General features: G+C 38.5%; 1 protein-coding gene across 4 annotated transcripts in view; it reads right to left on the bottom strand.

Moving 5' to 3' along the window:
• The window catches only part of DLGAP1 (DLG associated protein 1), a 274,487-nt gene that overhangs the window by 36,862 nt on the left and 222,620 nt on the right, over positions 1-15,005 (bottom strand). For all 4 annotated transcript variants that reach the window (XM_034429524.2, XM_034429526.2, XM_034429527.3 and 1 more), the window contains 2 exons: positions 14,101-14,278; positions 8,140-8,380 (listed from right to left, as the gene is read on the bottom strand). In XM_034429524.2, coding sequence (XP_034285415.1) covers positions 8,140-8,380; positions 14,101-14,278 — 419 coding nt within the window. The remainder of the gene's footprint in view (positions 1-8,139; positions 8,381-14,100; positions 14,279-15,005) is intronic.

Raw genomic sequence — 15,005 nt, 5'->3', positions numbered from 1 at the left:
CAGTGGTGGGATTCAAGTAATTTAACAACCGGTTCTCTGCCCTAATGAGTTCTTCCAACAACCAGTTTGCCAAACTGCTCAGAAAGTTAACAACCGGTTCTCCCGAAGTGGTGCGAACTGGCTGAATCCCACCACTGGGTATGAGTAATAATGTCTCTTTACTGTATCCTGGTCGGAAGACAGATTGAAATGGATCCAAATAATCTTTTTCCTCCAAGATCTTCTGTAGATGTCATCCAACCACTTTTTCCACAACATTTGCCACAGATAAGAAATCGGCCAATAAATTTCCAACAGGAAATAACTAACATATTATATTATATTATAATTATATTATAATTAAAAATATAATTAAAAATATTATAATTTTAATTATAATTTAAAAATATAATTATTATTATATTATATTATATTATATTCATATATATATAATAATAAATAACAGGAAATAACCAGGAATAACTACCTCTCAAAGCTAGACAACCCTTTCTATCAAAGAGGTCAAAATTGCCACACGAATCCATCCCATGGTCATCACCCAGGCTGTTTAATAACCCAGGAGGGGCCAGGATCTAACAGGTAGTTGGAAGGTCTAACAGACAATTTTTGTCTGCCATGTCCTTGTACAGGACAGAATCAAACTCAGTCCAGATAACATTGCAAGATTGTTCCCTGAGCAACTCTTTTAGGACTTGGTCTCAGTCAATCTAAGTAACTTTGTCTGCCAGATAACATGAATATTCCCCACCATTACCTGGAGATGATCCTCTGGTCCAAGCCCAACCAATTGGTTAGTCTAAACAAGGCCGTTTGGTGGCTATTAGATTAGAATTAGATTAGAATTTTTTATTGGCCAAGTGTGATTGGACACACAAGGAATTTGTCTTGGTGCACATGCTCTCAGTGTACATAAAAGAAAAGATACATTCATCAAGAATCATAAGGTAAAAAATCAAGATAGGTCACATTTGTTTTAAAAAATTACCACACCACACCCCTAAACAAATTGGATAAAGAGGAAATTAATTGGGTGACCTGCCCAAATTGCCTAATGTTAAAGTCGAGATGGTAAAATAAGAACATAGACATGGACAACGGAAATACAAGTACTAAAGAAATGTACCTGCAGGGGGGCAAAGGGGATTTTGAAAAGTGGGATTTGATAACTTTTATTCACCAACAAAAAACCAATTTAAATAAAAAGTAACTGGAACTAAGAGTCAGCTGGGTATTCAAAGTCATATGGAAATTGCTAAACTGACCCATTCTTTGCATCTGTTTTTATTATAGAAAATATAGAGCAAGTGCTTATACCAAAATCAATACTTTTGGGAAGAGGCACCAAAAAATTAAGACAATAGACATTGATGATCCACCAAAATTTGTAAAGCATCCTTAAACTGGCCTCTGTATTAGGAAATTGCTATGTAAGAGGCAAATTAAATTTCAGCCTTCAGATATTCATTTTCCAATGTTTGAATAGTATTATAATTATACAGCTGTTGGAGAGTTTACCGGAAATTACAGGGCAGCTAACTTGATTCAGGTAAATTGGGGGAAAGAAACAGTTAAAAATACTTATCAATCATATGGATATAAAAGGGCAAATCCTGCTAAAAAGAATCAATATAGTTTCTTAAATGGTGCAGCCTGATTTGCTAAGCTATTGGAGTTATTTGATAAGTGCCAATAAGCAGTGAAATAAAGCAGATATAATTTATTGAGAGTTTCAATAATGCTTGTGGCAGCCGTAAAAATGATTTTCTGTACTGAACACTGATGATTTTCAGCATCAGACAAATATGCAGCTTAATACTAGGAAAATATGATCGAGGACAGACTGTAGAAGTATGCCAAAATTATAATATATATTTCCAAATTGCTAATTAGTCTTAAATGCTGCTATGATTCTGATTGATCATAAGGCATGATCCATGAAACTACGTTAACTGCATTAAAACTAGCTTTAAGTTATTTGATTAAGTGAGTTTTGCCCCATTTTATGACCTTTCTTGCCAGAGTTGTTAAATGAATCACTGCAATTGTTAAATTAATAACATGGTTCTTAAGTGAATCTGGCCTCTCCATTGACTTTGCTTGTCAGAACATTGCAAAAAGCGAAGTTTTAAACCAGAACAATAGAACTGGTAGCTGCAGACTGACAGGTGTCTCTAGAGTTTGGGAATGGCTGGCAGAAAATTATCATCAAATTATAATTTTGGAGAAATTATTAAATATATGGTATAATCATGTAAACACTACTGAATTGTTCAATTTTAATTGCATTGTATTCTTATTCCGACTTTTGGAATTGTTACATCCAGCATGCCAAAAGTCAAGAGAGTTGCAAGCCCATGCAACAGAGCATTAAGTGGTCGAATGCATTTTTACTTTTCCAGAGAAGTTTCCATAAGGATGAGAGATGCTTTTATGTGTACAAAAGTTAGAAGTAGCTAAATGGACACAATATCATAAGTTGCGTGAAATCGCTGATTGCTGTCCATTGTATAGACATAAGAAAATCAAATGTATAAAAAAGCAAGACATGTAATCTGACTTGGATAAACAGTTTTAAAAAAGCAAAGCTAGCTATTCTAGTGACCCACAGCAGTAAAAACAAATGCAGAATCCACAATATCCAATAACTGACAAGAAGCAGTAAGAACAACTATTGCCAAATCAAATCACCACTGGGAGAACTCAAAAAGAACCACAGGGCCTAGGTGCTTATTTGAAGAGGTCCATCGCATTTCAGTTCTTCAATTTATATCAAAATTAGTGCTAGCATTTCTTGGTTTTGAAATATGATTCCCCCCCCCACATGCAAACTGTATGCACAGAAAGTATATTAGGCATGTGGGCTATTTATAATGAGTATAATTATTCATTAAGGCTTTTGTGTAGGGAAAAGGCTTTTAAGACTGATTCAAAAGAAAAGTGAAAATTTACTTGTCAAAAGAATTTTCATGGTTCAATTCTGCCAGTCTTTTGGTGCAGTCCAAGGCATGATTTGTTCCTTGGGTTCATTATATAATTTCTTCAAATTAGAATTTTTTAAAAGTGTTTTTGCTGAATTTTAAGTTTAATGCCATTACATTGTACTCATGATAGATAGTTTATGAAGTTTGCAAGACTGGCTTATTAATATCCTCATTATGCAATAAATCCTAGTGTGGGAAAATTCACTAATCAAGATACGACCTTCTAAAATTTATGTTATTCTGATTAAGAGAACACACAGAGAACTTTTCTTAGCTTCTGTGTGTAGCCTGAATGCATACAAATGGAGTTTCTGATCAATATATTCTCAGGATAATTATGTATCTTAATGATGCAGATATTTAATGATGCAGGTATGAGCCGTGATAATACAGTGATTAGAATGCAGTACTGCAGGCTACTTCTGCTGACTGCTGTTTGCCTGCAGTTTGGCAGTTCGAATCTCACAGGCTTGAGGTTTACTCAACCTTCCATCCTGAGGTCAGTAAAATGAGGATCCAGATTGTTCTGAGGTCTGTAAAATAAGGACCCAGATTGTTGGGGACAATATGCTCTCTGTAAACCGCTTAGAGAGGGGTGTAAAGCACTGTGAAGCGATACATAAATCTAAGTGCTATTGCTATTGCTATTTCAGATAGGTTTAGAAAAAATAAATATTGTTATGTCATTCCTAAATTGTTAAGACTTACTGTTTCAACAAAAATCAGATTATTTATTATTTTAATTGAGTCCTTTTGCTAAACTAATTAGTAGAATTAATTAATAAGTTAATTAATAAAAAGAAATATAAAAAGTATTCAAGTATTAAATAATAACCACAATAACAACAAAAAAGAATCTGGAAAATTAAGGTATATGCAAAATAATATCCTATTAAAAAGCTTCCTTGCTAATGTAAAGACACAACATTAACTAATCCACAACAAATCAAAAGTTGAAAGACAAAATACATTACAACACATCACTGCTGAAAATCAGGTGGTAATTATTTTAGCCAAGCCTGGAATATTTCTAGTATCTTGATAGTCCAAATACTGGGGATATAGTTAAGAAGACCACATGTATCTTTAATACACATATTTCTTCAGAATCATAGTAATGGCAGCTCAAAATGCAATAATAATAGGAGTGTTCTGTATTTTTATAATGTTATAGTAGGAATAGAAGAAAATTTTTAAATGTAAATTATATAGATGATCCAAGGGAAGAAAATTCACATCAGTATGACTGAAACTTTAAAAACATTAATCAAGATACCCAAGATGTATTCTCCATCAAGGTCATGAGGACATGTCAACCATACATGCTTACTGTTTAAGGATGTTTTTTTATCCTTCAAGACTATCTTCACCTGCAACTTTCTCAGAAGATGGAAACATCTGCCTAGGATGTCTATGGAGACATTTGCATTCTTGATTTAGGTGACCTTGAAGGCACAGATAAACCCCAAGTGGCCTCAATGGCTCTCAGAGAGAGCTAACGACCAATGACTTTAAAGAAATACAATCCTTGCTTTCCCTGCCCATCCTGTCAGAACCTATCCTCCCATCCCCCCCATACATCCACTCAACTGTCTATCTATCCTTCCATGCACACACCCCACCATCCAGTCTCAACTGTCAGTAACTATCCTTACACATGCACACACACACATCACTGCCCAGGCACAACTGATGAAGCTTCTTGAATGAGAAGCAAAACTCTTTCTTCCTCAAAAAACAGGCCAGTTGCCTTTTGAAGAAAAAAAAACCCCAAGCATCTTTGAGATATCTGCCCAGAAGTGCTATACAATAATGATTTCTTTCAGGAAGCTATATTGGTAATGGACTTTGATTAGGCTAAACTGGTAGTAAGATGATACTTCTATTGTGCTATTGACTATAATGAACCTAACTCAACTCTCATCTCTTTTACACACATACATACACACTGCTCCCTGTTTCTGCATTTTCTCCCCCTATTGCACATGTGAATGTACACTCATACCCAGGCGCTGTCCTAAGCCTTGTCGGCTTCTTCTGTTCCTTTCATTTTCCTTCCTTTCCTGCCTAGAGTTTTGATGCATTGATTTGCCTCCCCATCTCCTTTTTTTGCACTCTTTTTCTTCCCCACCTTCTCAGGAGAAGATGGAAGCTTCGACATTTTGAAACAGTTGGAAGTACTTTACAAGCTGTCAAGCACTCCTTCTGGGGATACATCTCAACAAAGCAATAGCAAAGCTAGTTGCACAAATGCAAATTTTTAAAAGTATAAGTGCAAAGAAAAGTTTGGTGTGATGTTGTTACCATCTACACCAGTGATGGCTAATCTTTTTGCCATCGCGTGCCAGGAGAGGGGGGGCGGGGGAGGTTTGCGCACGCACGTGCCCATGCGCATGCGTGCGCAACCCCCTCCCCCTCCCCCCCACTCCTGGCACATGATGGCCTGGTAGGCCCGTTTTTCTTTCTTACCTGGTTCCAGATCCTCTCTGTGTATCTGGGAAGGGCGAAAACAGCCTTTCCCACTCCCTTGGAGCCCCAACGGAGGCTGAAAGGGCCCATTTCACAACTCTCGATGGGACAGGAAGTGACATTTTTTGCTGTCCCCAGCCTCCAGAACCTCTCTAGGAGTCTCTAGGAGCCTCTCTAGGAGTCTCTGGAGGTTGGGGACAGGAAAAAACATCACTTCCTGTCCCACCGGGAGTTGGGAAATGGGCCCTTTCAGCCTCCGTAGGGCCTCCAAGGGAGTGGGAAAGGCTGTTTTCGCCCTTCCCAGATACACAGAGAGGATCTGGAGCCAGGTAAGAAAGAAAAATGGGCCTTCCCCACCCCGCCCCCAGGCCCTCCAGGAAACAGCCTGTTTCCCTACTTCTGGTGGGCCCAGAAGGCCCAAAAATCAGCTGGCCGGCATGCGCATGTGCCCCAGAGCTGAGCTGGCGTGCCCACTAATATGGCCCCGCGTGCCACCTGTGGCACACGTGCCATAGATTCGCCATCATGGATCTACACCATTACAAAAGTTGTCTTTACCTGTTCAGTGACTGTTCAAAATTATGACAACTCTAAACAAGAGGGAGTTATGACCAGTCCGCAAAATTGTAGCTGTCACAATATCCCATAATCAAGTGATTGCAATCCAGGCACTCAGGCATCCACCTCATGACTATGATGTTGCACTAAGCAGTGGTCACATGATTGCCATTTGTGACCTTCCCTGCTAGATTCTCACAAGCAAAATCAATGGGGAACAGGGAAGGTTGCAAGTTGCTTCCATATATCACTCCTGCTGATTTTTCTCTCAACAAGACCCACTTTGGAGTAGAAGATCCCAGGGATCTTGTACTCTACAGCATGCATTCACCTGTGTGCACTGGACAGTGGGGTCTAGGACAACTCACTGTGGCCAACTTGCCGCGGCCAACTCATTGAGGGACAACTCACCACAGGGCAAGAGTTACTCTAATATCTAAGAACTGGTGGAATAGAATCATTTTTACAAAGGTGCCAAAGGAAGGACAAAATGAAATGTGAATGACAAAAATTAAAATTATTTTTAAATTATTTTAAATAATTAAGTTGAATGATTGAATTGTCCTGCAACGAGTTGTCCTGCAATAAGTTGGCCATAGTGAGTGGTCCCACAGTGAATTACTATATTTTTCAGAGTATAAGACGCTCCAGACTATAAGACGCACCTACCTTTTTTTTGGGGGGGAAACCAAAAAAAAAATCTTCCTCTGCCTCCCAGCAATTTGTCTCCTTGCAGCAAACAGCAGAGGCTGAAAATGGGGCATGCAAAGGTGGCAATAGGAAATGGCAATCCCTGCAGCCTGAAACAGCTGAGGGTCGGGAGGCTGATCCAACTGACAATCAGCTGCTTGTGCTAATCAGGCTGTGCTGAAACTGAAATGGGCTGTATGTTGTAAGGAGGCAAATTGCTGGGAGGCAGAGGCCAAAGTGGGTCAGAGGCCAATTGCTGGTGGGTGGGTGGGGTTACATTCGGTGTATAAGACACACCCAAATTTTTGTCCTTTTTTGGGGAGGGGAAGTGCATCTTATACTCTGAAAAATATGGTAGCTGTGGTGAGCTGGCCATGATAAGTTGGCTGCAGCGAGGTGGCTGTGGCAAGGTGGCCCATTCTGGCACAATGTGTGACCATCTGCAGCACTCCTCCCTGCTTTGTCTGTAGTGCACACCTGCCCACAGTATATTGTCACCCACAGCTCTCATTGGCCTGCCTGAGGTCCTACCCAGCTCAGCTGCATTCCCTAGTACCCACATGCAACCCTTGCTGGCCATCTGTGCTCCCCAGTACTCATCTGCCACAGCCCCTCCCCCCCAAAAAACCTCCCGTTCCTTGCTTGGGACTTCCATCTCTTTCTGCTTAACACAAAAAATACAAAAGCTGGTGTTATCACAGCAGCTAGAACTGCTGTCTCTAAGCAATATGGTCATGTGACATTGTGCTAAATTTATGACTGTATCACTTAGCAACAGCAATCTGTCCCAATTGCTGTCATAAATCAAGAACTACATATATTATCAATTTAAAAAAACCTAATCTGCTGAGCATAAGCAGTTACAGAGTGTTCTGACTACATGCAATTATTAGCAACAACCCACAAAGGGGCAGACAGACAATACAAACTTTTAAGAGGTATCTAATGAAAATGATACAAGTGACTGTGCAGGATATGAAGCAGAGGTAGGTTTCAGCAGGTTCTGACCAGTTCTGGAGAACCGGTAGCGGAAATTTTGAGTAGTTCAGAGAACCAGTAGTAAACATTCTGACTGGCCCCGCCCCCATCTATTCTCTGCCTCCCAAGTCCCAGCTGATTGAGAGGAAATGGGGATTTTGCAGTAACCTTCCCCTGGAGTGGGGTGGGAATGGAGATTTTACAGTATCCTTCCCCTGGAGTGGGGTGGGAATGGAGATTTTACAGTATCCTTCCCCTGCCATGCCCACCAAGCCATTCCCACCAAGCCATGACACGCCCATGAAGCCACACCCACAGAACCAGTAGTAAAAAATTTTGAAACCCACCACTGATATGAAGGGTCATTGAATTCAAAGGACCGAGCGATCAAATATCCATTTAGGTTAAACAATCCTTTTAACATTCAATATTATAACTAGAGAGCAATCCAAGGATGACTCACCAGTGCTGCTTTGGATGGTCCTCACAGTAGTGGCTGTGCGAGGTGGAGATGAGGATCTCAAAGACAGACATTCATCATCTTGGGAACAGCCTTTTTCGATTGCTCTCACATAACTGTGGCTCCTCATGCGGAAACACCCAGGCATTGGCAGATCCAGGGCTTCTACTGCCTGAGACTCTAGTTCGCTGAATACAGACTCACAGACTGATTCAAACTGACCATTTACTTCCATCTCACTCACCTGCAGCCAAAAAAAGCACACTGCTTAATTGTATCCAATTATAGCCAATAGAAAGTGCAATTGGTAGTGCTATATTATAGCAGGAAGAAGAGAGATCAAAACTTTATTTTCCTATTGTAAAGTATCATAAAGTAGAGTAAAAGGTGTATAAGCCATTTCCTTTTGGGTTTGTAAGTTTTTAAAGTATATAAAGATATAAGTAAAATATTTTCATGTTCCATTACAAATAGAAATCTTTTTATTTTTCAGTTGTCTACAGTATGATGCAAACTGCCCGGATTAATTACAAAATTACCAATGAAAGACATGAATCCTTAAACATGCCAAATGTTTTAATTCAAATGCCTTAAATGTACTTGATGCCAAAAAATCTACCTGGATTTGAAGCGTGTTATCCAAGGAGATGGGAATCAATAAAATAAATGCAATTAAAGTGTAAACTGATGTAGGAAATGCATGATTACATACTAGTAAACAGTAGACAAGAAAGTGGCAAAATATTGATGACAAATTACTAATGGAGTTCAATATATTTAAGGCGAACATTTATGGGTGGTCCTTGACTTAAAACCATTCATTCAACAGTTACAATGCGCAGTTACAATGATACTGAACAAATGATGGCTATGACTGGTCCTTGGAGTTCTGGTTGTCTCAGACATTTCTGAGGTCCTGTGATTGCAACCAGAGTGCTTGGCAATGTGTTTCCAATTATCACTAGTTGCCAAGCGTCTAATGACTATATGATCACCATTTGCAATTTTCCATGCCAACTTCCCCTTAAAGTCAAAGATAAAAAAATCACTGGGATAAGTCTTGCCCATCCATGCACCTTCTCCTAGGTCAGTGGTTCTCAACTTTCCTAATGCCGCGACCCTTTAATACAGTTCCTCATGTTGTGGTGACCCCCAACCATAAAATTATTCCTAAAACCATTGAAAATATGTGTTTTCCAATGGTCTTAGGCAACCCCTGTGAAAGGGTCGCTCAACCCCCAAAGGGGTTGCGACCCACAGGTTGAGAACCACTGTCCTAGGTCCTTTGTGCTTGCGTTGACCACTTGTGAATCCGTCTACCTACCCAATCTGTGCAATATCTCCCATTCCCATGCATTCTCCTGAATCTACAAAGCGCCTTTTGCTCCCCAATCTGTGTGTGACCTCTTGAGAGTTACATATCCTGCTCAACCTGTGCAATGAATCTTGCATGTTCTTTTGTACCCTCCCTGTGCCACACCTCTCACACATCTTCACTAATCTATGGATCGCCTCTCATGCATCCTTCTTGACCCACACAATCCTTCTCACAGACCCTCCACAACTCATTGTACACCTCTCATACATCATTCCCAACCCATAGGGCCACTTTCACATACTCCCTTATGTACCCTCCACATCCTATGCCTCTCATGCACCCTCACTGACCCTCCTCCACAGCCTTGCCCACCCTCTCATTTCCTTCTTAACCTAGCAGCAGCCACTTACCTGCCTAGGAGCATAGGACTTGAAACTTCCTGACAGCTTGCCTGCTGACTTTGGTTGTGGGATGTTGGCAGGAAGTTGTCTTGTTTAATGACTGTAGGATTCAGTTAATAACGGACATAAAAACTGCAGGGATTGCCATTGCTAAGCGATGAAGGTGCAGTTTACAACCACATCGCTTAGCAACACAAATTCCAGTCCCAATTGCTGCTGTTAGTTTAGAACTATCTATATGTCAATCACTCACAAAGTCTTCCACAATGGCTTTTGACTATTCTCATGACATGTATTATGCAATATGTAGATTTTTATCATAGTTTTGGTATTCTTTGAAAGATCTTCATGCTGTAGATGTATCCAGATCTTTCATTCTCTGTAGACTGTTTTTTTTTCAGGGTAAAATTCCAATGCAAACAAGGCAATCAACAATGGCAACAATATTTAAGAGAAAATAAAATACTTTGACCAATGAAGGCCAGCTGTTGAGAATAATTATGGTACATATCTTTATGGCTTTTCCCTTTGATTTTTATAGACTTCACTACAAGCACTGCTAGTAGTCTCTGTAGGGTCTCTGCACAGAAAAATGCAAATGTTGGAAAATCATTACTAACATAATGTTTCCTACTTGTCCAAAAACTTGCAGGAAAATTAGGTGCAGAATGTGTTGCTTACAAAGGTTTTCTTTGAATTCTAAACGATAACATTCTGAACATGCTGCTAGGATCCAGCAGTGAACCTCTTAAACCCTAAGTAAATTATATGCTGCAAGTTGCTACTAGTGACATAAAAGCCTATGAAGCAATTGAGTTTTAAATCTAAAATAGGACTGACAGATCAGTTATATTCAAAGACAAAATGGAAGCCAACCATGCAACAAGCTATTATGTCACAGTAGCCTGTTAACTTCACTATCCATCCTAAAAACTCAACAGCTTTGCTTGAGGTTTGATGAGGAAATTATTTGTATGAATATAGAAGAATCCCTGGGGTTCTCTCTATGTGGATTTTTTTAAAAAAGATTCCTTAATATAAGTTTCTTTCTTTTCAAATGCTTTACGCCAGAATTTCAAGTTCCTGCCTACCACTCCAGTGGTGGGTGTACTAGTAGAACTAGAAATAAATTCATCATCATGTTGCCATTTTGCCTAGATACAGAAAGGAACTTCTTGATTTATGGCATACTGTCCAAAATGTACACTACAAAAACATTTGTGATTGAATAATGGCTGAATAATGATTGAATAATGCTAGAATGGGTGGAATACACCAATATCTAAGACCCTGTCTGATGATCACCATAGTATATGGAAGATTGCAATTTCAAATTTAAGAGAAGAAAATGATACAGAATATGAATTTGAAAAAAAGGAAAGGAAAACCAATTAAAATATTATATGTTTGTTTCACTAACATAAAAAGGGGAACAATGCAATACACCTAAATGAAGAAAAGTCTGAGTTTTGTAGATTAAAGCTGATTAATACATGCAAGGAAATTAAGATGTAAGTTTGATTATGAAAGAAAGGGGTAGAAATTATGTTACAAAGTATGAATTAATGCCATCTACAGTAGGCTGTGTGGTGTGCATGAAAAGAGGAATCTGTAAATTGGAGTCCCTTGAATGTTTTGCTCTAGTGAATGGTGATAATGGAAAAAGCAAAGATAAACAACTAAAAATTGTGCAATAATTCTGAATGTTTAAGATCCATAGGGGAAAAATATTCTGTTAGGTGACATAATTGGATGGCTGGAAGACAAGACAAGAGGGAATGCTAAAAATAACTGAGCTATTTGGAGTCTAAGAATGAATGAGACTGATGATTGGTGTGTTTAGAAAAAAGTCTATTTCAAATACAAAAGCACTATCAGGCTCAGTTCATGCATATACATGCCAAAGGAATGGATATGAATCTTAAAAGCGTGACTGATTTAATTGTTTATGATGAAAATCTGACACAATTATTAAAGAATATAATGGTGGTGCAAGATGATGAATGCAGGAAAAACTGTTTTTCGGAGGTGTCATGTGGATCTTGGGATAAATGGATTATGAAAAAAAGAAAAGAAAGTTTAAAAAAACACTAGAGTGAAAATAGAACTACAGCAGGAACAAATTAGTAGAAAGTGAATCTAAGGAAAGAGAATGTGAAAGATGCATGAAAACAAGCAAAAATAATTATGGTATGTTAAAGATGTCACACAAGGGAGTGGAGTTATACTAATGGAAAGTACGTAAAGTACTGGACAAAGCAAATCATATGGAATATATGCATGGATGATCTGAGTTATTTGACATTCCCAGTTCAAACAAGCAAAAATGGCTAAGTATAACTACATACACCTGTCAATTGTTTTAAAGGACTGAGAATTATTCCTGTAAAGTGAAATATAAAAATAACTTGACTCCAATGAAAATGGGATATTTAAGGATTGTGTACGGTAATAGAGGAATGAATTGAATCAAGAATGGTGCGATTACTGGATCTGGATTAAATACAAAAGTGAGGATCAAATTGCAAAAACAAATATATGAAGAAAATGATAAAGAGTAGAGAGGAAGGCCAAAATGTTATGATTGGATGCAGTTCATTAAATCTTCCTCAAGAAAGCGGACGAATAAAGAAAAGTCAATGTGTGAGATGGCCTACGGGTTTGGTGGATGCAAAGATGGCTTGCAAGAATAAAGACATATAAAGTATATGAATGGTACTGGTGTAAAGTAGATTTAGTTTATTTCCTTTTCTTATTTTTTTCCTCATGTCATTAATGTCTTCTTTTTTACTCCCATTATGTATTTGCATAAGACTGCTTACCTCCAAAAGGAATAATGGGATATAGATGTATATCTAGCTATACAAACATGAGTATAAATTGTATAAATATATCAGGAAAAATTGCAGATTGCATTCCTCCTTGCCACAAAAACAACATTAATGAGTGCTGGTTCAGATTGAATAATTTGGTTGGGATTAGATTTAGAATAGATTTCTAGCCAACTAAGGACTCATTTAGGGATCTGCATTACTTGCAGAGACATCCACAGGGGACTTAATAAGAAGTGGGTGACAAAAAAATTGTCTTACCATTGCACCACAAGCTCTATCCACTTTATATATGCATTATGATGTTGTATACCTATGAAAAATGTGGTATTTGTAGTGTGGCAGGTGATACTGTTTGTTCATTTTCACAAAAGTTTTGAATCCCGCAGATACCTCAAATTTTGGTATATATGAGCCATCTATATTTCTCTACCCCGGCAACATCTGAAATAAATGGATCCAATATTTCATTTCTAAGGCACACTGAAAGCATCGACCTGTATGCTTAATGTTATGCCTACATTAATTGGCTTTCATGTGCAGGAATGTTTATGAAAAAATGTTAACTCAACAAATAATATGTACAATATATGAATAATTAAGGGTGTGTTATTATGTGCAAACCTATGATCTTATATTTCATGGATCAACGATGCCTACCAATCATGTGCCAAAGATTAGATATGAATTATAAACACAATTAAAAAAAAACCAAGTTGGTCAAAAGCTAAACAAATGAACAGAGGATCTGAAGACACTTCCCATCAGGGATGCCTCCTGGTTTATGGCCAGGGTACAACATTTTTGGCTTGGGGACTCTATGTAGCCCACCAGGACCTTTTTTTAATATCTCCCAAAGTGGGAGAGGACCAAATGTGTACCCTTTTTTAATTGGGAAGGGGCTTAAAAGGGCCCAGTGAGCAAGTGAACCCTTGAATATATATTTAGCTCTTAGTATTCCCTCTTTGTCCCAGCCCATATGTGAAGTAAACCCCTTGATGTACCATGCAAAAGTGGTACATTCCTTAAGTGGGTGGAAGTTGCTTGGTGGTCACTCTGCCCTGATCACAATGTTTTTCCCAAGTACTGTATAGTAATTTATATTTTCTGATATATGAGGAAAATCAAAAATCCACATTCAGGAGGAATATTTGTGTATTGTACCAACTGCCAATTTTATAGAGTACCATTTTGAGACTCTTGATCGTGTCAATGATTATTCAATAATATTGAATAATGGTAATTGACATTTACATAGCTAAGGGATTTTTAATAATACACACTGGCATACATTTGTTTTATTGCATAATTGTCCATACATCTTTTTCTTATATAGATTCTATATTTATCAAAGTTGGATGGTGTTTTTGTACTATCATTATTATTTTGTTAATTGTACAAGCATGTCACTCACCTGACTAATAGTGCTCATGGCCCTCATGTAGCTTTCATTTCGGGAACGAAACTTAGGAGAGGTAAGCAGAGCCGCAGGGTCCAAGCTATCCAAACTCCTATTGATTGAAACTTCACTCACTGCCCTCAAGTAACTGTGGCTTCGGATTTGAAGTTTTGGAGAATGTTCACCGGAAATCCTTAAAGAAAAACAATAACAATAAGTCACTGTACCATATCTACTTTTCATCTCTAATAATTTATATATTTATTTATTTATTGGTTCGATTTATATGCCGCCCTTTTCTGTAGACTCAGGACGGCTTACAATGCGTTAAGCAATAGCCTTCATACTTTTGTATATACCTGCTTAGTAGGGCTTTTGGCCCCCCCCAAGCAGTGGGGACCTTTTTATACAAAGTCAGCTTATTGCCCCCACAAACTGGATCCTCATTTTACCTACCTCGAAAGGATGGAAGGCTGAGTCAACCTTGAGCCTGGTGAGATTTGAACTTGCAGTAATTGCAGGCAGCTGGTGTTACTTAACAGTGCTTTAATCCGCTGCGCCAAGGCTCTTTAAGCCAATTAAGGACAATACTATGTCCCACAGCAAAATAACCACCAAAATATTCACACACACACAGAATCTACCCAGTGACCCATAGTCATATATAAACATAGATCTCAAACCCCAGAAAGGAGACTGTTCCTATTAATTTGTTCAAATAATATTTTGCCTTTCTTATCAACAATTGTTAAGTGTGGTGTGCTTTGTACACACAAGGACCAGGATATCTACAGGACCGCCTTCTGCCACCAACAGCCTCCCACCGACCAGTTCGCTCCCACAGAGAGGGATTCCTCAGGGTGCTGTCGGCCAAGTTGTGCCAGCTGGTGACACCCAGGAGGAGAGCCTTCTCTGTTGGA

Source organism: Pantherophis guttatus, chromosome 3, assembly GCF_059756535.1.
Source record: "Pantherophis guttatus breed Tessera chromosome 3, ASM5975653v1, whole genome shotgun sequence".
Lineage (NCBI taxonomy): Eukaryota > Metazoa > Chordata > Lepidosauria > Squamata > Colubridae > Pantherophis > Pantherophis guttatus.
This window is presented reverse-complemented; position numbering and strand designations above follow the sequence as displayed.